This window comes from Misgurnus anguillicaudatus, chromosome 10 (genome assembly GCF_027580225.2).
Source record: "Misgurnus anguillicaudatus chromosome 10, ASM2758022v2, whole genome shotgun sequence".
Lineage (NCBI taxonomy): Eukaryota > Metazoa > Chordata > Actinopteri > Cypriniformes > Cobitidae > Misgurnus > Misgurnus anguillicaudatus.
Window position 1 is genome coordinate 13,127,380 of NC_073346.2, and position 24,721 is coordinate 13,152,100.

Here is a 24,721-nt window from a genome sequence, read left to right on the forward strand (position 1 = left end):
CTCTGCATGTCGGTTAGTTAAAAGTCTTACACAGCAGTGCCATTCTGATGAATATCAGTAGGCTACCGATGCCCAAAACACTCAATGTCTTTAATAACATGTACCTCCATGTAACACCTTTATGCTGCATATCTGCTCATATCTTTATATATTAAAATGATTCACCCCTCTGATTGCTTTTTTAAGCTTTTCCACTTTTAGACACCCAAAATAAACATAAGATATATTACAATATTTCTAAATACACCCTAAAAACAAACAGTGCTAAATAGCAAGTGGTTCACTGGCTCGTATCATAGGGAAACTATTTTAAGTGCCATGTAGCACCTATGTAATAATACCTGTGTAGAACCATATTGTGCTATATAGAACCATATCTGGTGCTACAGTATAGTGGTGCTATATAACCCCTGGATGGTTCTTTATAGGTGCTATACAGCACTAAAATGGTTCCCCTATGATTACGAGCTTTAAGTGTTATTTAGCACTAATTTTTTTAGAGATGTAAAGTATAGCAAGGATGGACAGGCCTGTGATCAGCCATCAGCGTCCAAAACATCCATCACCACAGAGAGACATCATATGCTGCAAAACTGTAATATCAACATGAGCACACAACATGAGTCACATCAGTGACAGTGTGGCTGATCTCAGGTCAGCAAAAGGCAGGGTTAAGGGTGTTCACATAGTGATTTAATGAAGCAGAGCATAGATGAATGCCTAACTGAAGTCAGCGTGAATGACTTCATTGCTGCTCATCATGTGCATGTGATGCATAAATAAATGCCTGATGTGTAACACTTTCATAATGCCATAAACACATTCTATAATGCTTAAAGAATAATTTGTTAAATAATGTGCATGAACCATTAAAGAGATGGTTCACCCAAAAATACAAAATATATTATTCACTCATATTCCTGTTGCTCTAAACCTCTAAGACTTTTTCATCTGTAGGACACAAAAGGAGATTTTTATTGTATAGAAAAGGAACAGCATCAAATTCTTATTCTTTAAAATCTCATCTTTTGTGTTTCACATAAAAAATGAAGTATTGATCCTTTATAATCACGGCTTGATAATTATAAAGTGTTACTATCAGATGAAATGCTGAGTCTGATACAACACAGGGGCTTAAAGTCCCTCAAATATGAGAGTCGCCATACCTCAGTCCTTTTAACATTTCATATACAAATCTATTCATATCTCACTTAAACATCCATAATCTCACCCTGGCAACCCATCACTAGACAACTTTCCAGGAGTGTTTAACCCAAAATTCTCATGGGTCATCTTTTATTTCACTCCACCTCCATCTCTCTTTCTACACTAGCAGCAAACAGGATTTAATATCTCTGGTCTTACCGTCTGCACACTCTTCATAATACCAATCCAGCTCGTAGTAATCTGCCTCCACAAACCTCTGCATGCTCAGTCTCCTTCAGCCGTGAGCTGCAGGCTCTCCCATCCGGCATGTGAGGTCACGCACGCATACACGAGCCCACGGCCGCCCATTCTCCCAGACAGCCTGATCTACTGATCTCACACTAACTATAGTCACCGGGCATGCAGAAAACACAAGGTCAGAGAAGCAGAGATGAACGAAACGCTGCAAGACAATCCTAAAATCCAGAAAGAAGGCTGCTGAAACTGCTGTAGTCAAGGTTGTATCACACTCCAGAGGGGCGGGGCCTTCACCACAAGCCAGCCAATCACAGCGGGTTGCATCAGACACACTCCCATCACTCTAAGCGTTCGTCACAGCCCTCCCCAGTCTCCGCATGTCTATCTGTTTCCACGGTGCCTCCCTCTAGAAGGGTTGCCATAGCAACTGGCTCTGACTCCAGGCTGTAAATGCATGTGTTCTGTTGCTTTACAATTCCTTCCAACACTCTTCCATTGATCTTTTCCAGCAGTGCTTGTTTAGCAGTGATGCATGTGTGAAATCTTTCATGGTGGTGAATAAGCAGACTGTACCAGTGATGGCAGGTGTTTTTTAAGCTGTCCGGCTGCCAGTAGCGGCAGCTGACTCTTTGCTATCCACTGTGCCAAGCACAGCTACAAAAATAGGATGGCACACAAAAAGAGACACACTGGCCTGCGAATGAGACATAGGCTTTATGTCAGAGACCACTCAAACATCCCAGTTTTCTTATTTTTTTAAGGCTAAAGCATTGATCTGTTATCTGTTTGATTCATCATCAAAAGGTTCACAAAGATTACTGTGAATCATCCAATCACAAGCCTGCATTTGTGACTTGTGATGTCATCACCTCGTGCCGTGGACTGACTTAAAGGGGTGACTTTACAAATGCCACCTCACCGGCAGTGGGCTCATGTTGATGACATCATACTGGCTTGAAAATGGGTTCATAGAGTCGTGTGATTTGAGGAATGATCAGAGGGAACAAAAAATATATGCCTAGAAATGTCTGGCTTCCACCTACTGAAATAAAATGGGTAAACCTCATGTTTAGGTCACATTTCACAACATGCCACTGTGCATAAAGAAAATCCAGCCCATTTTTAGGATCATTAGGATTTCTTTTGCTTCGTCACATTATTTTTCTGACTATAATATAAGTCTTATTCTAATTAAGGTAATATATAAATACATGTGATTCTGTCATGGCAATGATTGTACTGTATAAATGCACATTTTAAAATACCTCTTTTGCATTACAGTAATATGATATAACAATACTTTATGCAAGCGAAATCTGTAGAATTGTCACATATTATGATGCCTTAATTCATTTTATTTATGCATTTCATCCTATCAATTTTGGGGTATAATATGACAATCTCTCATTTATATTATATTCACCCAGATTACAAACTAGACAGAACCTACTTGACTTAACAAGCTTAAAACATTATGCAAAACCATTTTAAAATAAGCACATTATGTAATAAATGTCTCTTTATCAAAGTAAGCTTATGGACGGTTTCTCTTATAAAATACTTTTAACCATGTGATCACAAAACATACAGCACTGCCTATACATTATGAGAAATTACGGCCCCAGTGAACCCAAAGCTGTGCCTCAGTTTGAACAATTTTTAGGTAATATATGTTTAAAGCCGCAAAACCGCTTAAACTCCTTAAATCCAATACAAACGTTCAAAAACAGCATTTTCAAAGACTAAATGGTGACAGAAAGAGTTTTTGTTAAATGCTTAGTACAGCAATGACCCTCATTTAATTCCAAACTCAAGAAAAGGTCATGACAAAGACACTGAGAATACATGATCTAACAGACCAATCAGCTGCTCATATAGAACCTGGTGTTTTGAGTGACAGGAGATTCAGCCAATGACGAGCAGTGAATGATGGTTGCCTAACAATGAGACGCAGTGTAAATGTTTGTTGTGGCAACTAAACAGAGCAGTCATGTGAAGCCAACTGCACATGCACTCTCAGAAAAATGGTACAAATGTTGTGACTGGGATGGTACCTTTAAAAAGGTCCTAATAGGTATAATTTTGGTACAGATATTTTACCTTTGAGGTACAAGTATGTATGCACCTTTGAGGTACCAATATGCACCTTTCAGGTACAAAAGTTTTTTTTTTTAAAAGGTACCGCCCAGTGACAAATTTTGCACCTTCTTGTACCGTTTTTTTATCTTCGAATGTGGGAATAAAACTCAATATTTAAGAGCAAAAAGTGTGTATGTAAACAAAACCATCTAATTTAACTTTTAAGTTTTATTAAAAACTGTCAGTGTTTAAACATAACTTTTAATGGGTTTACATTTAACATTTCTAAATGTTTTTTGGAAGATAATAATAAACCAAAACATGTCTATGAATGAATGCTCATTATATAATGTTTATGTTAAAAAGTATGAATGGTAAAGAAAATTTTACCTTAACGTGAACTATGTAACAAACTTGCTTTAAGTGATTAGAATCTGGACATTGGTGCAAAATTAAAAATTAAATATTTTTGAATTATTTACAATTTAAAGGTGCCAAAGAATGCATTAAAATAATCTGTTAAATTGTTCTCCGATATCTACATAGAAGGTTTGTGGCTTTATAATGCAAAAATGATCTAGAGATGGTTTTACATGTCTATTTACAACCCTAGGATTTGCCCTCAGAATGAAATGGTCTATTATTACATAATTTGAATGGATCATGAATAATAATGTTGAGCTCTGCTTTGATTGGCTGTTTCTAAGAGCAGCTCCTTTCAGTAGCTCTCTGTGTGTGTAAATAGACCTTATGTTTGAGTCTGTATCAGATGAAGATACAGATTTTGAGGAATAATCCATTGTTAATGGACGTTTTTAAATGGGAAGTTTGTGTTTTTTTCAGTATGGAGCTGCAAAACGTAACTGTAACGTCAATAGTAGAACTTTAACCTAAACGCTAGCAAATTGCATTAACTAGCATATAACATTAACTCAGCAGTCACAACTTTGTTTTTAGCATTGTTACAACATTGATATTAGCTTAATGTTGGGGTCGTACATCTCGAGTGTGACGTCACAGTTGGTGTTATGTTGAGATTGGTCTGTTTTCCAGCTGTCTTTTGCATGTACAAGGTTTACATAAGGAGGAGGAAACAACCGGGTGTGAGGCTCATGATGTCATTACCATGTACAAAACTCTTATTATTCATCTATGCTCAGGTAAATACAGTTCTATATTCTACTGCACCTTTAAATTACATTTTAAATTCCTGATTTTCCAGACCTTTGGACCCAACTGTATGTTTTAATTGTGTATGTGTGAGAAAATGTTAAGATGCAGAACATCAAGAAAACAAAGAGTACTTACAAAAATACTTGAGGGTCTCCTCGATCTGCTCGGTGGTCAGGTCGAGGGCAGCATCAGGTGAGATGAGGGGTGTGTGGAGCCAGTCGTCGTGGTCATAGCCGTATATAGTGTCTGCTCTCAGCTTATAATGAGGAAGCTGCTCTTCAAGCAAACTGATGATTTCCACCTCAGGAAGATCAGTGCTGTTACACACATCTAACAGAGACACACAGAGAGAGAGACGTTCATCATTTTATTCTGCATGTTAACAGAGCACATCTTTCTAAAGAAAAAAGATGAATGTCTTTGTAATCTTTCATTAAAGGGGACATTTCACAAGACTTTTTTAAAATGTAAAATAAATCTTTGTTGTTCCTAGAGTAGATATGTGAAGTTGTAGCTCAAAATACCATAGACAATTTATTATAACATGTTAAAGGCACACAAGGCAAGTCTGAGAATTATTTCTCTACTAGCTCCCCCTAGTGTCTGGGAGTAAATGCTTTCTATATCTGAGACTTTACGAGACTGAAGGACACTGGGTCGGATACAGCGAACATGCAAGTGGGGTATTCTTCCTCAAGACGGTAGGGGCAGGCGAGAGAGTCTTCATTCGTCATGTAATGAGTCATTTAACCATATACCGACTTACAAAGATGATTTATTAACATAAAAATGCTGCATTGTTTCCCTTTAAAATTGACACTCTATAGGTCTGCGTCCGAAAACTCTAAATTGCTGCCTTCTGAGGCAGCTTTCCAAGGCAGGAAGGCATCAAGGGATGTCCGAATTCAATGTTACACTCTTAAAATGAATGTGTCTAATTAACACATCTTGTGTCTAGTTAAGGACAACACATCTAGTGTGTTGTCCTTAATTTAACACATCTCTGTGTTATTTTTGGAACAACACACTTTGTATTGTTTTAACACATCTTGTGTTGTCCCTTTTATTTTTTATGAACTTAAATGACACTTAATGTGTAAAAAACAACACATAATGTGTTAAATAGTTTAACACAAAGCAATGTGTTAAATAGTTTAACACAAAGCAATGTGTTAAAATTAACACAAAGCAATGTGTTAAAATTAACACATCCAGGGTGTGTTAATTTTAACACATTGCTTTGTGTTAAACTATTTAACACATTATGTGTTAATTTTAACACATTATGTGTCATTTCGTGCTGATTTAGAGTTCATATAAATAAAAGGGACAACACAAGATGTGTTAAAACAACACAAAGTGTGTTGTTTTAAAAATAACACAGAGATGTGTTAATTTAAGGACAACACACTAGGTGTGTTGTCCTTAACTAGACACAAGATGTGTTAATTTAACACATTCGTTTTAAGAGTGTAGGTTTACTTCCTGTCTCCTGAGATACCTAGGCGTGGGCGTACAATAAGAATGTGATTGGTCGAGCATGGTCGAGTTCGAAAAAATAAAATGGCGGCCAAGGAAGCGACTGGAGCACAAATTTAGTGTAAATAAAGGTAGATTTTCACTTTTTACACCTTTTAATTGCATTTCTAGCGAGAAATGAGAATTGTAGTTTTCTAATATGTGATTAGTTATCACAAAGGTGCTCTCTGTTTATATTTCAAACACGCTGCCTTTGAAGTGTGCCGAAAGTGTTTCTTTAAGCTGCCTTCATGCCTCCGAAGTCATTTCCTCATGAGGCAGCGAGGCAACAAGTCACTGCCTTGCGTTTTCGGACACAGCCTAGGTGTGAGCAAAAATGTGGTGTTTTGGGTGTGTCCAAACTCATGCAAATGAGTTGATGAAATCACAATGATGGTGGTTTGTTGCAATTGAAACTCAAATATTTATTCTCTCTCCCTTTTTCTCTGCACCAAATGGCACGTATGGTCACCTTACATAAAATATGATTCTGTTTTACTCTGAAATAATATTAAGAGAATGATTTGTAAACCTCACTTTATGTTGACATTAACAAAAAGGTATGAAAACAAGTGATGTGACAGTGTAAATTAGCCATACATGACTCATATTGACTTTTTATTATACACTTACACCTAAGAAAAATGAAATCTGTCAGCATTTAAATTCTTTAAAACTAGAATGAGTTTATGTCTATATTACAGGGCTACTACAGCATTAGCTTACAAACAGTGCAGTTTACTTTACATATGTTTGCAATAACAGCACTTTGCACGGCGCACAGTCCTGTATTATAGTATGCTATACTTTATCTAAAATAACTATAAAAATATGTTTACAAATTAAGTTTTGTACGACTACTATACCAGCAGTTTTATGAACTCGTTCATTGAAAGACTATAATTACTGTTAAAAAAAATTTTTTCACACAGTTTACAGTACACACTTTCATTAAAATTTTATAAAATGTAATATTGGTTAACTGCCCATTTGCAGTTGTCGTGAGTCTAGGCTGCCCTCTAGTGATCTGATGGTGAACTAATTTATTGTGTGAGTGAGCACATATCTTTACAAAAAGTTTAAAAGGACCTATAAACAGAGCCCATAAATGCTATTGGCAGTCCTTTAATACACTAATACAGACAAACAACAGACAAAATCATTTCTAAAAGTAGGCCTTTAACTTTAAATTTCTCCCATGAATTAAAACAGCACAACTGTATTTAATCGCATTATATCAAGCAGCATGTTTCACTGGCTCACCAGAATATTGAACTGTGTCCTATCAGACAGCATGAGGTTTGTTCACACGACCCCAAAACATCCATTGTAAACCATAAACAACTAAATAGAAATCCAGCACCGAACTGTAGTCCATTAAATGTTTTGTGGTATACAGCGTCAGAGAGTCAACCTACTCGTGTGATGAGATAGACTGTGTGGTTTTGTTTAACTAAGCAAAGAGGGTTTAACCCCTCGAAAGGGACCAGTGCTGTGTATACATTACTGTAACAAACAGGAGAGAGAGAGAGAGAGAGAGAGAGAGAGAGAGAGAGAGAGAGAGAGAGAGAGAGAGAGAGAGAGAGAGTCTTGGCTAACCATGCACTTCAGACAAAAGTAACATTAGGCTTTGGGGAAGGTCAAAAACTTTGTGCCATTGACTGTGCTGCATTGAAAGTCATTTTCTCAGAATATAATCCATAACAAACAGAAAACAAAGGCAATAAAATGGTTAAAGAATGACAAACAAACTCCACGTCTTTAAAGCCTCTAAAATGGCTTCCACATTGTTTGATCCTTACATTTCCATGACTTATTCAGCTGTTTATCATTAAAGCTCACGTAACACACACTGTTTCTGCATTTCTGATGTTAATCTGGAGTACGTATAGAGTAGTATGACATCCTTTATATCTCCGTAGAGTTTTTAGTTTACTCAGATTTATAAAAGAAAGATTAGCTTTACAGAATCTTTCCGATAAGGTACGAAAAAATGAAGAAGGAGGAGTTACTGCCGCGGGAGGAGCGAGTACGAGTCATGCAACACTATACAACACTGTTTAACTTATGATTCACTACATGTTCGTGTCATTTATATAATATACACGCGCCTATTTCCAACATAAGACAGAAGTCTTACTTACCCCATGCAACTCGTGACCCGGTTAGGAAAATCCAGCGCATCAAACACACACGCAAAACTCCGCTGCTACTCCGGATAATAAACTATATCCATTGTTTCCATAAGGCTGGATTTCTCCTCCTTACATCCAAAAACACAATTCTTCATTCGTGCCATTGTTGAGTTTTGAAATTAAACAAAGCTGTCGCGTTATGTGAATGTTTGTAAGTTCTAGCATCTCCCGCTGATTTACGGGTGGGCGGGGTTTTCCGGGGGAAGTGCCCATATAAAGAAGTGATACGTATAAAAAACCCCTGAAACGTCAGTTGGAACTGTAATCGAAAAAACTTTCCGAAACTTGTACGAACCCTGGCGAAGTGCATTCGGCACAGAAATACTCTGTAACATGTCCAACTGCTTTTTTGAAACTTTGCCTACGTTTAGCATGAGGAAACAACTCTATAACTGTGTTAATAAGTCAGAATGCTTGAAATACCATTGAACCCACCCTTTAATGTTTGTGAGTAGGGGTGTTCATTTCAGGTCATTTTCCCGACAGACAAACGCAGCTTATAACTCATAAGATTTTAACATTAAATTGTCATAGAGTAAACATACAGTTGATGGTCTGTGACCCGGTAAAAACAATACAAACATTTTATTTCATTTGAATGTGCAAACAGCAGCAACAGATCAACAACAGAACCAGGATACATTATCAAAGAGCACGCAATCAGTACAGACGATAAATATACAAAGAGGGCGGATTATCACTTTTATCTAAAGTTAGCACAGTGGCCATTTCTAAAGCAGAACACAATTTCAAAGTTTTGCTTTTGCGTCTACTTTCTCTGTTTGTGGAAAAGAGAGATGTTAGGGTTTAGAAAATAGAAGGTGTGACGCTCGCGAGACAGACCGCGTCAAATTAAGAATAGAAAAGTGGCAAAATGTCTGTAGGCATGTGTCGACACACACCGTGCGTTACCAAATATTTATACTTATATATATTTATTTAACTGATAATATTAATCATCATAAATTCTTACCTTCGGTTATCCGGTCGATATGAACATCCCTATTTGTGAGTCTAAAATGAAATTTAATGTGGGATGTACTTAGAGTCATGTGAATGCAAATGTGCAAACAGTGTGCATAGACTGTATAATGTGTTTATCTAGCAAATAAAAAATCTCAGAACAGGTCAGAACCTGTGCTGAAATGAAGACAGTGCTACAATATTACAACTTACATTAACTAACTGACATGCAGTTTAGGCTTTTAAACTGACAACAAGTGACAGCACTAAATAAACCTGGTTTTTCATCATAAGGAGAAAGCAATGTGTGTGTCTGTGTTGAAATATCACTTCAGTGTGCTCTGGTAAGTGTGTGTGTGTGTGTGTGTAATACCAGCGATTATTTCAGGCACAGCAATAGTGACAAAAACTTAATGTCCTTCCAGTCTCCTTAACCATTAAACACAGATGAACACTGGCTGAAGATCTACTAAAGACAGCTGCTGAAACTTACAGGTTTATACTGTAGAAAGTATTTTTGCAATAACTGATGGTCAATGTTATCCCAACCTGATTACGATTTTCCGAAAAGCATCGTGAGGTCTTGTGAAAAAAAGTTTGGATGCTAAATGTCACACATTTGTCATCAATTGTAAAATCAAAACATCAGTTGTCTATTAATTAACAAAACCAAAACTTTAAAAAACTAAGAAATTGAGTCTGACATTTAAATCCTGCTGTACATCTGCCAGTTATGTTTACAAAAAAACGTAACAAACAAAAAAACTTGCCAAAACAACCCAAAAATTGCAAATTGATAGACTTGTTACAAAGCAGTAAAACTCCTAATTCAATCTCGCAGACTAATGAACCCTAACAACAGATAACTTGGCCTTAACCTTGAAGCGTCGAAAGTCATGCATAGTAAATCTGTCAATCAAACAAAGAGTTTGAAAGAGTCCAGTGTTAAAGTTATACTGAAGAGTCTTCATACTCACTCATGGTTCTGTAGCCACGGGCTCGGTGTCTGCTCTTCCCAACTTACATTTTCCAGTAGTTTAGGATTAGACACGAGTCAACGGAGCGAGCGATCACAGGAAGAAGAGAGGGAAAGTGGAAAGGCAGGGGAGGAGGCTAACGCGGACACAGCACAGCCATGTCTGGCATGCTGATGATGACACCAGTCACATGGCCATCACTAAACATAGACCGAACCGCCGGCCGGCTTCTACGCTCGTTGTTCCTGTACGCCTGACCCTGGATCAGTTCAGTTTTCTTCGTATAATAAAAAACATACAGTGCTCAGCAGAGAATGGACTGGAGATCAGGGGCTTTGTTGAAAGTGGGTGTGTGTTAGGCAGGAAGTCAAACAGCCTCGGGGGAACCGGCTCAGATAAATCTAGCAGTTTAACAGCTGCCGAGAGGATCTGTTTGTGTTCGGCAACAATGAGACATAGATGATTGTACAAAGAAAACAAAATTCATGTTTTATGTAGCAAATATAAATTATAAACGTCAGTACAATTCAAAATTTTAAAAGAAAAGAGCTCGAGCAAGAGCAAAAACAAGATAACGTGTTTAATAAATTGCCATAACTGAGAAAATGACTTTCATACAGTACAAAAGTACAGTCAATAACACAAACTTGTTGACCTTCCCCAAAGCCTAATGCTCATGTCTGAAGTTCATGGTTAGGCAAGACTTTATGCTCTCTCTCTCTCTCTCTCTCTCTCTCTCTCTCTCTCTCTAGGCACAAGTCAAAAAGAGAATGTCCTGAGCTGGACAGTTCAGAACAGTGTGAAACTTTTATCTACAGACCAGACTGACACAACACTGTCAGCTGAAACACACGCACGCACACACGCACACGTAATGACTTTTATATTGTACAAACTGTATATCCCCTATTCCTCCTTCCCTAACCCAACCCCCCCTCATTGGCTGTGTTTACATGCACAAAATTTCTCAATCCGACTGAATGTAATCCGATTGCAAGTCACGACAGTACAGTTTACATGTATCCTAAACATTGCAATATGATTAAAATGTTCGTTGACATGTACATTCTATATAATCCAAAACAAACAACTGCGCAAACGCACAGCCAGGGTTGCCAGATCAAAACTAGCCCAAAAGCATCAAAATGACTATTCACAGCCCAAATACCAATAACTAATGAACCAAATCCTTTCATTTTTATTCCGCAGAAATAAACTCAACTCGCTGAAACGAGTCCGCAAAAAAGCAGAGGACTTGGCAACGCAGCACACAGCTTCTTTCACAGAGTTAACGCTTTATCTTTGGATTAATGTACAAAGTCAAAGTTGAGTTAGAGAAAAGTTTTCAGATATAGGCAAAGAAAACACTTTTTGAAAGGCACAATGTAACTTTATAGCTTTATGTAGCCTAATGTTATGAAAGTACACATAAAGATTGTACAGCGCGTGACCCCATTACCTTAATAATGCGTGTTGCCATCACCTTGCTATTGCATGTTTCTGTGATGAGAATCATGTGATATGTAAATAACAGGTAAATGTAAGACGTGAACTTAAAGGTAGGGTAACATATTTTGAAAAATGCTAACGGTAGCCGCCTAGCAATGAAATCCTGATCCCACCCTCAAGTCATCCAAAGTCACGCCTCTTTCAAAACACATGAACACGCACAGATCAGACGGTCACATCTCATGTCTCATTCAGCAGTGAGAAAACTTTGCAGTACAAAGTCGAATAACACTTCCAAAATAACCAAACAGCTGGTTTACATCAGAATTAGTTTAAGCACACGTTCGGTTGTGTAGACGTAGTAACTATATCGTTACGCTAATCCGTAAACGAACACAAATTTCATAAGCAACACAATGTTTCATCAAAGTAGAATATCTGAATCCATCTCAATACAAACATATCGCGTACCTACCTTACCAAAATAAACTGTGCAACGACTCTTTCAGACTCTTTGCCTCCTGCAGCTGTTTCATCTCGTGGTAAAGCAGTAAAGAAGTTACCGATGTTCATTTGGGGTTTTGCTCTTGCTGATCCAGGCAGTTTTTGCTGTTGTTGTTATAAAAGATGTCTTTTGTTGTGTGCCTCCTGTGTAGGTTGTCAATTCAGCAGAAAAGTTTGCTATTCTCACTGTTTACAGACAGGAGATGAGCGCACGTGAACGCGCCGATGACGTATGGTGTCTGCGTGGACTCGCTGCGCGGTGGCATTCAAATTACGCTTACGTATGAGGGACAAAAATGGAAACGTGATTTGTTGAACATTTTTTGGTCCTACGCCTTTCACAGATGACATACATTTCTACAAATACATTTAAACAACTTAACAAAGTGATTGCTATCAGGATGTGAGGAGACTTTTAACCAGCATAACTAAAAATGTTTCAGGATCAAATCTGTTACCCTACCTTTAAGCACAATTCTTCTGCGCATATCCACAAGGTATTTTTGCATCCGATTGAGAAAATATTACGATTTATACATTTACATGCATTACATGCATTTTCTCCTGATGATCGGATCACAGATCGGACTACATCTGAATCCAAACGACCTCAATCGTATTGATTAAAGGGATAGTTCACCCGAAAATGAAAAATCTGTCATCATTACTCCCTCTCGTGTTGTTACAAACGTGTTTCCCATACATTTATTCACTCGTGTCGCACTGCCACAGAATCAACACTGGCCACTACGAATAGATTTTTCATGATTCCCATTTACAATTATTTTTTGGGGTTAAAAAACGGCTTTATTCATTGTTGCAAGTGCTCAGCGTGCCTCCCCCTCCCTTTCTCTCTCATGTTGCGTGCAGCGTGCACCTCTCTCTCTTACAAAACAGTGAAAAGGTGGCGGTGTTGTCAATGTCCGTTCCTCCGTATACTTTCTTTTTCGCGCAAACGTCAACAGTCACAGATGCTACTGAAAGAGAAGACAGCTGTTTGAGTTTATCATGACTTGACGAAAGGTTAGCTTAGCTTTAGTGTTTCCCACACACAAAAACACACACACGGTTTTTCCCTCTATATATGCTGTATGCCCACGCACGTGTTTTGTAGTAACTGTGTGTTACAGTTACAGTGTATTCTCTTATATTTCTGAATTTGCACCGAATTGTATGTGCTATACGCGACAATAAAAATCACATTTAAAATAAAAAAGGACTCATAACACAACAAGTTATGAGAAGAGCAAGAACATTAAAGCTTTAATGTAAATGTATGGTGATTTTGTCAGATGATGTCACGTTTAGGATTTTAGCAGCAGTTGGATTAAACAAGAGGTGTTACTGGGTCGTGTTTAGTCATTATAGTTTACTTGTTTTATGTCTGACAATAGAAATTGTAAAAATGGCATTCAGTTGTCTTAAAATGCAATATAATGTGACAGATCAAAGGGAAGAAGTTAAACATATTTCAGGTGCCAACACTCCATCAAATGCAAACACATGATGACGTCACATATATGCTAATTAGAACAGGCTCGGACTGGCAATCTGTATTACCGGGCAAAAGCCCGGTGGGCCGGCGCACATGTGGGCCGGTGCGGTGGCCTCCGCCCTTCGAGAATTTTTTTATGCCAAAATATTTAAGTTATTTATTTGCGCCCCGGCATCATGTATAATGCAGTTGCATCCATTTGACTTGGGGAGAGGGGTGACAAGGTCAATATTTTTTGGCCTCCTCATGACAGGTTCAGTGTGTTACGATCACCCCCCCTGCCCAACCCCTCAAGTGGATTTGTCCAAGCAGCCGCTGTTTATGGCGAAAAAAATAACAGTGAGTGATGAGTGAAATCGCATCATTTAGCCTTGGCTTGCACGTTGCACTTAAATCATTATGGACAACAGAGCCATCCAAAAGAGGAAAGGAGGAGCGGAGAAGATCCGTGAGAAAAAGCAAAAAGCCCTACAGGCCAATGCTGCAAATTATTTTAAAATTGACAATTTGTTTGCTGCTGCTAGTGGAAGTAGAACTAGCGACACCTCCGAAAACGTTGCTGGAGATGTCACCCCAGCGCCCAGAGATGGTAAGGAGGTTGGAACACGTTTTACTTCGTAACATTTACTCTTAAGAGTACATTAAAGCGGGTACTTTTACTTACTCGAGTATATTTTCCGTTACACTACACGGTTAAACGCACGCAAACTCCACAAATAATACTGTATACACAACAAGCACAGAATTGAGACAATCCATCGATGATTGACATCTAATTGCATAATGTAAGTGCTTCTCGCAACAGTCGCAACACACACACCACACGTGACAGATAGATTCATGAGAAAACATGAGTTTTGTCAAATTAGTTTGTATTTCACATAACTGTTCACTGTCAATGTCCCGGCTTAGACGACCATCTTAGGAGATTCTCTAAATTTAGTTAAGTTTAATATGCATAGTGAATGCAAAACTCAGTTTAACCTGTCTGATATCAATTCTGTGTTTGTCTAAAGTATTATTTAATCTATACTCTACTGTTTGTGTATGTTGCAGTTTTACACATATATACTACTGTATAATATTGTATACGTGCCCTTCATAAGTATTGGGACAATACAGGCAAAATTTCTCTGTTTGCTGTGGAGTCAAGAAATGTATAAACATTAAAAGATGAATATGAGACAAAAGTACAGAATGTCACATTTATTTTTTCACCTGTATTAACATACACAAATACCAACTCAATGAAACAACACATTTGTATTTTAATACTTCTATTTAATGTGGGCATATTGAGACCATTGGCTCAGAAGTGTTAGGTGATGAACTGTGTCCTGATGTATTAATTCTTCACACAGAGAAGTAGAGAATGTGTAGTATTTTGATCCATTTCTTGCGTTTGGGGACAACGCACACAAGTCAGTTAATAAAATGTGACATTCTGTACTTTTGATATTCATCTTACCAATTTCTGGTCTCCACAGCAAACAGAGAAATTTTGTCTTTACTGTATCCTGATACTTATGGAGGGCACTGTGTGTGTGTGTGTGTGTGTGTGTGTGTGTGTGTGGTGGGGGGTTGTCAGTTCAGTGCTGGGCCAGTCCAGGAGAAAATTGCCAGGGCCGAATTTTGTTCCCAGTCCGACCCTGAATTAGAATGTGACGTCATCACTGACAAAGTCTCTCAAAATTCTTGTGGTAAAACACTGAAACCTGTATAAATGTATTTGTTCTGATAAACACGAAGGAAGACATTTTGAGGAATGTTTGAAACCAAACAGTTTGTGAGCCCCATTCACTTCCATAGTATTCTTTTTTTCCTGCTATGAAAGTGAATGGGGCTCCCAAACAGTTTGGTCACAAACATTCCTAAAAATATCTTCCTTTGTGTTCATCAGAACAGAGAAATTTATACAGGTTTGCAACAACATGAGAGTGAGTCAATGATGACAATTTTCATTTTTGGGTGAACTATTCCTTTAAGGTGCTTACATGGTATCTGATTGTGCCATCAATATAATTACAAATGGATTATTTGATTGCATGTAAAAGTTCCTAAAGAAAACTATCTGCATTTGTACGTTTTTAAGTAAACATCATTTAGTTAAAAAAATGTCCACACATAGTAAACAATGGCTGGTATCTCTGTCTGGTCCCCAAACCCTATAGAGATTACACAAATGCACACAGTTTGAGTTTCTACCAAAGTCCTATCAAGTGAATGTTCCATTAAATTGTATTATTTTTATACTGAGCTATCAAAATGTTCTTTGCTTTTATCGTCACACAAACCTTTTTTGCTATTTTTGAGTTTTCATTGAAGGTGATATCTAATGCTATTTCATGCATTCTGAGTCTGACGTGTACACTGTTGGATTCTCATGCAAAACATGGGCAAAGTTTGAAACTAGCTGTTTGTTTTCTAGTGTTTTTCAAGTATGGCTCTGTAAGAAGTCATAAAGGTCAGAATTCCTTGTATTCCTTGTATGGGCTTTTCTCCTGGAAGAGCATGCAGACACATCAACCAGAGCAAAGAGCACACCTGTGCTTGGAAGTCATTGGCAGCACAGGATTTGCTCAAGAAAGATTTGTCGTTTCGTTTTCAGATAAGGAAGTCAACAATGTCACCAAAGAAGTGTGTTTTTGGTTGTTAGGGAAATATAACCTTGTTCAGCTTCCCAAAGCAGCAGCGTTAAGGAAACAGTTAATGCAGTTTTGATTTTCCAGGGTAGCAAGTATGTTTATTTGATCCCGGCATTTCAGTTATGAATGTTTTATAAACAAGGCCCAGTTTGATGCTAAAGATTGTTTAAAACTGAAAGATGGAGCGGTCCCAGCGATTAAAGATCCCAGTCATGAATCAAAACCGCAGGCAATAAGTAAAATTACATCAAATGTCTGTGTGACTCTTTAGCTCTGATCACGGCACACCACCAGGAGCTCATCAGTTTTCATAAAGCAGCGGTAAAGCTGTGTCTTTTATCTGATAAAACTTAAGACCGTTCGGATGCAATACTTCTCTATATGAAGAGTTTCGTTGCAAAACGAGATAAATCCGTTTTTAACATTTTTGTCAAAACATGTTTATTATTATGTTATCATGTTATTATTTTGTTTTATGGTGCTCCTTAGCTGTATTTTTTTAAGTTATGAAGGTTTAAATCAAAACAAACCAACTGCAGTTGAATTTATATTAATTGGAATGCACAACCAAAAAACAAGATTTCTGAAAAATTAAAAAAAAAAACGAAACTCTTCATATGTACTCGAGATTAACATCAGATTGGGATAAACTGTGTGTGTGTGTGTGTGTGTGTGTGTGTGTTTTTTCAAAAGGTCCATTGTGGGTTTTTAGTGGCATCTAGTGGTGAGATGGCAAATTGCAACAAACCTCAATTTCAAAGCGCATAGAAATGTAGGGATACTGTAGAAACATGGCACCCACTTCCATGTAAGGGGACCACGGGGTATGTATATAAAAACGGCTTATTCTAAAGTAATAAAAACAATACAGTTCATTACGTAAGATCTTTATACACCACACTGATAATATAGTTATGTATATTATATTACATTTATGTCAAGAGATCCTTCTTAAAATCCCTCATTGCACCTTATATAACATTATTTTGTATGTTTTTAAGCTGATTTTCTATTGACTGTTCCCCATGATGTAGATGCCCAACACACATTTATAGACTCAAAGTTCAGTAATGATCTTTCTCTCTCTCTCCTAAACACACAAACAGCCCCTATACTCGATCACTTTATTTACCTTTAAAGGTCCCGTTTTTCCTGTGTTTTTGAAGCTATGATTACGTTTAAAGGCAGAGTAGGCAGGTTTAAAGCAACACTATGTAGTTTTTGACCTTTAAATAATGTCTCTAAAATTATTTCAACGAGAGAACAACTTTTAACTGGACAAATTGTACTGTTGCTGCAACCTGAGCAACCTCCTAGCTGCTTCAAGCACACTCTGAAAGTGGCAGTGGAGGGTAGAGCACACAGCCCCGCCCCTCCCCCTGCCTGCAGGAGAGTGTCTGATACCAGGCACTGTTGCGCTTTTCAACCACATGGGGAGCTGTAAGTCAATTTTTCATGGAAACTACATAGTGTTGCTTTAAGTCTAAAAAAAGTCTAAAAAACCTTTTTTCCAAATTTGTTTAAACTGTCTATATACCAATACATAAGTAAAATGCAAGTACTCTGAAAAAGAGAGCATAAAAATCGAGTGTCTGTAGACTGTTTTAAACAGCTCATTTTTCCATTCACTCCAACCCCTCCCTTCTGGGTTTCTTCTAAAGCCACGCCCCCAAAACACATGAACGCAACGCCGACCGCTCTGCTGGAAGAAGCATTTACCTCAGACGAGCGGAGAGGAAGGAGCGCAGTGCATGTAATAACATCATGTCAGAATCACATGTAATAATACAACTAACTTTATCACTATGAATATAAACAAATACGATGGCTTTTAGTACTCACTATCAAGCTAGCATATCGATACTGGTAAAGTTTAAAATCTCTTTTGTTTGATTCGGTAACGAACGAGCTAGTTATTTTCATAAGATAAGTTATTTCATTACCATCAGTTACACTGTGATGAAGATGAATTTCGTGGAAGATTCATAACATATATGGTGTTTTGCATGTAAGAGTTTCCGTGATGAAAGCATTGTTGACTCTGATGAGGACTACACACTGCAGATAATACCGCTACCGCATCGTCGACTCCAGAAAAAGCCACACGATATTTACTCTCATTTGATTGCTTCGTTTATTCCTTTTTTTGCCTCATTTGCCTTCACTGACTGCATATGCAGGTACTGTGAGTTTTGAATGCCCTTTCTCTGCCATCGTTTTGCTCTTCCTAGATTTCGTGCCTCGTGCACGTTCAAATCTATTGGGTGTGCGCATGTGTGGGCAGATTCTGTAGCAACAGGGGTGGTGCCATGGTCGCGAGAGAGAGTGATAGCCGCGCAAGCCAATCATTTGTTTCGTCCCGAATGAAAATAATTGAAAGGTCGTGAAAGGTCTACAGACACTCAAGTTTTACACTCTCTTTTTCAGAGTACTTACATTTTACTTATGTATTTGTATAAAAAGACAGTTTAAACAAATTTGGAAAAAAGTTTTTTAGACAATTCCTGCCTATCCTGGCTTAAAGGATTTAACACTTTATCAAGTGTAATTTAAAAGGAAACTTGCCCATGCAGATTCAAACCTGCAATTCAGCCGACTATCTAATAAAGAACATAAATCATCAAGCAATTACCTGTAAAAACATTAACTAACTTTACTACATTACTTTAGACACACATAATGTACAAAAACCAGCATTTACAAAGTACATTATAAAGCTAAAGCATCAACAAAGTATACCACGATTGCTATATTACAGTAAGTCTATTAGGTTTTGTTAAAGAGCTGGATCTTTGCCTACAATTAAAAACTTAAATTAAAAACTCTTAAAAAAAAGACACGGGTATACCTAATAGTAAGACAATACCTAGGACACATGCTGCGGACACCCTGACCTGTGTGTGCGTGATGCATTGCAGGGTTAAAAACGTATTCAAAACTGTACTACTCTGAGGTGTTGGCTGTTGTAATGAGTTACATTTAAAGTGTTATGGCACGCACTACATACCAGTGTTACATTGCCATAGTGATGATGGTCAAACACAGCCTCTGTTTTGGGAAATCTGAGATTATCTTTCCTGTGAGTCAAAATCAGCCTGCTTCAACAGATCACATATCAAAGTAGTACACTAGTCAACATTTCAAAACCTTTCAGAACTGTTATCTTACGATTCTGAACAATACATGTTCTTGTCTCAGGACAACTTTGATTAACTGTTTTAATCCACTTCACATGTTGACTAGTGTAGTTTGAAAGTGGGTCATAACGGCCATCGCCATTAACCCTGGACATCCACAAGATGGCAGTGTGCCACGATATTGCGTCCAGTGAGTTTAAAGAAAAGTAGGTTACATGACCTAAAGCTTTTCATATGTTAATGAAAGGCCTGTGGCTTTACCAAACACTCCCGTTGACATTTCACATAGCCTACTGTATGAAAGCAAAACATGCAGTGTGGGGGCTGAGATGATGATGTCACTCATTCACTATCTGCTGTGTGCTTAGGGAAGGAAGAATTGGTTACTGAAACCAAAACCACAGCAGCGGATCATTAGTAATGGATCACCAGTCTGATAGACAGAATAGTGTCGGTACAAACATAATTATAACACTGTCATTTATCTTTTAAATGTTCTGTTTTTAGACTTAAAGGGATCGTTTACACAAAAATTCAAATTTTGTCATCATTTAGTCCCCTCATGTTTTTCTAAACCTGCATGAGTTTCTTTATTCTGCTGAACACGAGTGAAGATATTTTGCTAAATGATTGTAACCAGACAGTTGATGGTGCCCATTGACTTCCATAGTAGGATACACAAATGCTATGGAAGTCAATGGGTACAGTCAACTGCTTATCATAATTTTTCAAAACATCATCTTTTGTGTTCAACAGAATAAGGATCTATTAAATCAGTAAAAACAACTAATAGCTATGTTATTTTTCCCAGCAACTGTAGTTAAGTGGTACATTCTTGTAAGAAGCGTAGGATGTGTTATTTTAGTAGCAAGACATGGCAGCCTAGTATCTTGATTCTTTCTATGCAAATGCAGACAGTGTGTATGTGTGATAACAGCAGAGGAAATCAAAGGGCCTTGAACAGATTATGTGACAGTCAGAGAAGTATTCTGCGGAGATAAAACCAACCCATTCAGCCCCCCAAAACATATAAAATACAAATCAATGTATAACACAAATCCGCTTAAATCAGTCCAAGTTGGTTTGCTGGTTTTAGTTGATCAGTCTGGACTGTTGGCTGGTATAAGAAGACATTTGGACACAGCTGGTCTGGCTTAGAAAGCAGCACAAGCATGTTGCAACTTTGACCATTGTGTGAACATGTCAGTTTGATTTGTTCATGCACTTTTCATTATTTCTTATCTGTTGCTTAGGGCAAAGCAAATAAATAAATGACTTAATTAAAAATAATAAATAAAATAAAAAAACCCACAAATTAATATCTGAATCGGCCATTAAAAATCATGATCAGTGCATTAAGTATTATGTCTAGCAGGCTGCTACACTAAAATACCCTAAACACACTATGTATGTGTGCTTAAATAAAGCTTTTATATGCAACTTAGTTATATAAATTTGGCTAAATACTATTCCTCAAGAATCTGATCCTGAACTGGTACAGAATCCATTATAAAACACTCGCCATGTTCTTTTTTAATTAAAATGTAACTGATCAGAACAGTGTACGTTTAAAAACACACATGAATGCATGCATGCACGCACGCACACACACTTTACAGTTACACAACTACTGGTCCATAGAGTCAAGCAGAGAAAAGACATCAGAGCCTCTTTCTAAAAAGCTCACACAAAAGTGTCTACTAGGGAGCAACAGGAAAAACGACGAAAGTTTAAAGCTTGTGCCAAAAATTCGGTTACACTTGCCAATTACATTTATTTAGTGTTAAGCATCTCCAATGAATGCAATACAAGAAGTTGCATTTGCAACCCTACTAAAAAGAACTTCTACACTCACAGGCAATATATAACACGCACGCACGCACGCACGCACGCACGCACACACACACACTTTTAGGGGGAGCTTGAAAGCACAACAAATGAATTAAGACTCTTTTACCCAATGAAAATGCACAGGTCTATACAAACTCCATTCCAGTCTTTACGGTGAGTTGGCAAAAGCTTGTTAATGCTTATTTCAGTCCACATGAGATTACGCCACCAATGTAGCAATGATTTTTCAAAAACATAACAATAAAATTCATGCAAAATGCTTGAATTGCTTATTTATTAGTAGCAATGATAAGGCATAAATGGTAATGTTCTTATTTAATAACACTCCTTGTGTTTCATGCACAAGTAAAGGGAGTGCTGAAACAAACATGCAATTGCATCAACTTAGCATCAAACCTAAAAGGCCAAAAATAAACCAAGAACCAAAAAAGAAGCATGGAGCTGCTGCGGTGCATTCTGGGTAATAAGAGCCACCATGATCTGTTAATCGTCAAAGCAAAGCAACTCTACAACACTGTGACTGAAGCAAAGATAAGTTTCCATAAAATGTACACGACAGCTATTTTTAACAGTCTGGGTGGAAAACTTTTGACTGTGAGGAAGAGCTTATAGGTCAGGTCTTTTCTTAACTTACAATGAAGGGTCTCTTTTTGCCTGAAAATAATTGAATTTACTACATTAACACCAGATTTTTTCTAAACATTAAAAAGGCAAGAAAATGTGAATTCCTCATTTAGGACTGGGATCAGTTAAATGTGCTAGATACAATAAAGTTTACAGAGCTATAAAAACATGAGGTTAATAACGGCACAGATCTGACATCAGTGTTTGCTTTTGACTGGCGCAGTAATGCAAACTTTATGACTATGGAAGTGATGGAGTCCAGACTGGCCTGTGTGTAGTTCTCAATGCATTACGCATGCTGAGTTAACAAAAAATCCTCTGTATACCCCAGTGCATGTCTATTCTGTATATTTTTACACTATTTACTTTATACCATGTTATACTACATACTACCTGTATTTTAGTGGTGTCTGAAGAAGTGGGTATAGTCTTAATTTATGCCCCCAGTAGAAGTGGGTATACCCCATGCCATCTACAGTAATAAAGAGGTGGGTATACTCCGTATACCCTGCACTACACCACTGCTGTGTTTACATTCTGTTACATTATCTGTTTAACATTTCATTGCTTTATTACTCTCCAACTATGAGCAATACATGGTGCAGTACATTACTCCCATCGTGTGCAATAATAACTCATCTACATATGATGTGCAATACTTGACTCAATGCAATAATGTGCAATACTTTTTGCTACTTGTGCCACTAAGAGTCAAAATAATGCAACACTCATGGCTTTTCTGTTATGTAACAAATGTGCATTACTGAACATGCTTGTGCCCCGTTCTTGTACTTGAAGGCGTTTCTCATTCATATGAAAAGTTTATTTTAATTTAAGTGACTCTTTTATTTTAGAAAAAAAATCACATACAGTATGAGATATTTTTAATAGCTAAATTACTTCTCTTAGACATCATTAAGAAAAAACTGAAGCACAAATGAAACTTTTGCTTAAGTCTCAGACATTTCTCCAGAGAAAAAGACCCAGAAATCTCACAAATGTCTCCATTTTCGGAAGATATCTCAACAAGCTAAGATTTGCTAAGTCTAACATTACACTCTAAAAAAACAAACGGTGCTATATAGAACCAAAACTGTTGCTTTGGATCGTAATCATAGAAGAACCGTTTTTAGTGCCATATAGCACCGGTGAAGCACCAGTGAAGCACCTATGTAGAACCATATAGGGGCCATATAGAACCACTATAGCACCAAATATGGTTCTACATAGCACTATATGGTTCTACACAGGTGCTTCACCGGTGCTATATGGCACTAAAAACGGTTCTTCTATGTTTACGAGCAAAGAACCACTTTTGGTGCTATATAGAACCGTTTGTTTTTAGAGTGTACTGTAGATTTCAATATGAACTCAAACATTTCTCATCAAATGAACCCAAATCCAGTATTTTTGACAATTGTGTAATCTGTTGAGGCCTAAGCTCCTGAAACAACTGGAGATTCAAAATCTGTCTCTGTCATACTGTAACCTTCAATTCAAGGGGTCACCCATGTCTCACCTTCATCATCAACACTGTGTAAACTAAACATGTTTGAAATGCTACTGAGTATCTGGTCCACCACTATTCTTTGACAAAACTAAACAAATAAGCACTTTAAATCTCTAGGTTAATGATTCTATATTTAACCAAATATCTGTTAACATATCATCAGTAACTCAATCAGGCATTGATACTTAAACAAAAACAAAAGATCAGATCAATAGCTGTGACAAAATCACCCATATGATAATCATCACAATGAGCTCATGCAACCTTCTGCCTCTTACCTGTGATGGTACCTGCATCTCTCCAAATCTTAGATGCATCACAGGCGGTGACGTCGCTTACATATTCATCCACCTGGCGGTCTGAAGGAGTAGTGGGCGGGGTCTCCAGGTGCTGACGGTGAGGATGAGGCTTACGAGGGGCGAGCGGGGTGGACGGGGTTGAGGCTGTGGCAGTGGGGGGCGATACCGCGGTGTCCAGCTTGACTGCTTTTCACAGGTCAACCCCACGATCCATAGGGCAGCACCCAGAGAGAACAGTCCAACGGCGTGTGTTGTTAATACTCTGTCAGAGAATCAGGAGCATTTGGACCTGTAGGAGAAAGAGACAAGAGGGTGAAATAACAAAAAAAAGGACTCGCCCCAATAATTGCATGCATTTATGCATTTGGCAGATGCTTTTACCTAAAGCGATTGACAGTGTATTAAATATATACTTTTTTGACAGTATGCATGCTCCCTGGGAATTGAACACATGACTGCTTAAGCAATGCTCTATCAAATGATCTACAGGAAACATATGGGGTAGTTTATGCACGTGTGTTGATCATCTATTTTCAAGTTTCGCCTCTAATTTTATTCAGGTGGAACTATAGTGCCTTCTGTTTGGTTGTTCAATGGATGATGGATAGGCTGATTTGAGAAAGCCCTCTGTATAATGTGCTTTAAATGTTATACTGTGCAATGGGGTTTTCCAAGTTATGAATAAGGAACTGGGAGGAATTATGGAAAATCTACAGTTAAACACTCAGCAATTTAGGCCATGGTGAGAAATGTAAAGCAAACCGAGTCATTAGCAATATGGGTGGAGGTACAGTGTTATTCACTTATGAGAAATTATAAATACACATAATAAAAGAGGACATGTCAGTGTAATTTAGTTATTACAGTTTTTTTTACAGACGCTAGGACACATTTCTCA

General features: G+C 37.7%; 1 protein-coding gene across 4 annotated transcripts in view; it reads right to left on the reverse strand.

The window, feature by feature from the left end:
• The window catches only part of trak1a (trafficking protein, kinesin binding 1a), a 55,821-nt gene extending 31,808 nt beyond the window's left edge, over positions 1–24,013 (reverse strand). The window contains exons 1-2 of one of the 4 annotated variants that reach the window (XM_055209524.2): positions 23,803–24,013; positions 4,792–4,986 (exon numbers count right to left, since the gene is read on the reverse strand). Coding sequence is in view for 3 of the 4 variants with exons in the window: in XM_055209521.2 (XP_055065496.2) it covers positions 4,792–4,986; positions 10,310–10,313 (199 nt within the window). In the remaining variant the exon portion in view is untranslated. Of the gene's footprint in view, positions 1–1,365; positions 1,669–4,791; positions 4,987–10,309; positions 10,567–23,802 lie in introns of those variants that run through there. The other 3 variants (XM_055209521.2, XM_055209527.2, XM_055209523.2) reach the window with 3 other exon arrangements.
• Positions 24,014–24,721: the final 708 nt, after the last annotated feature.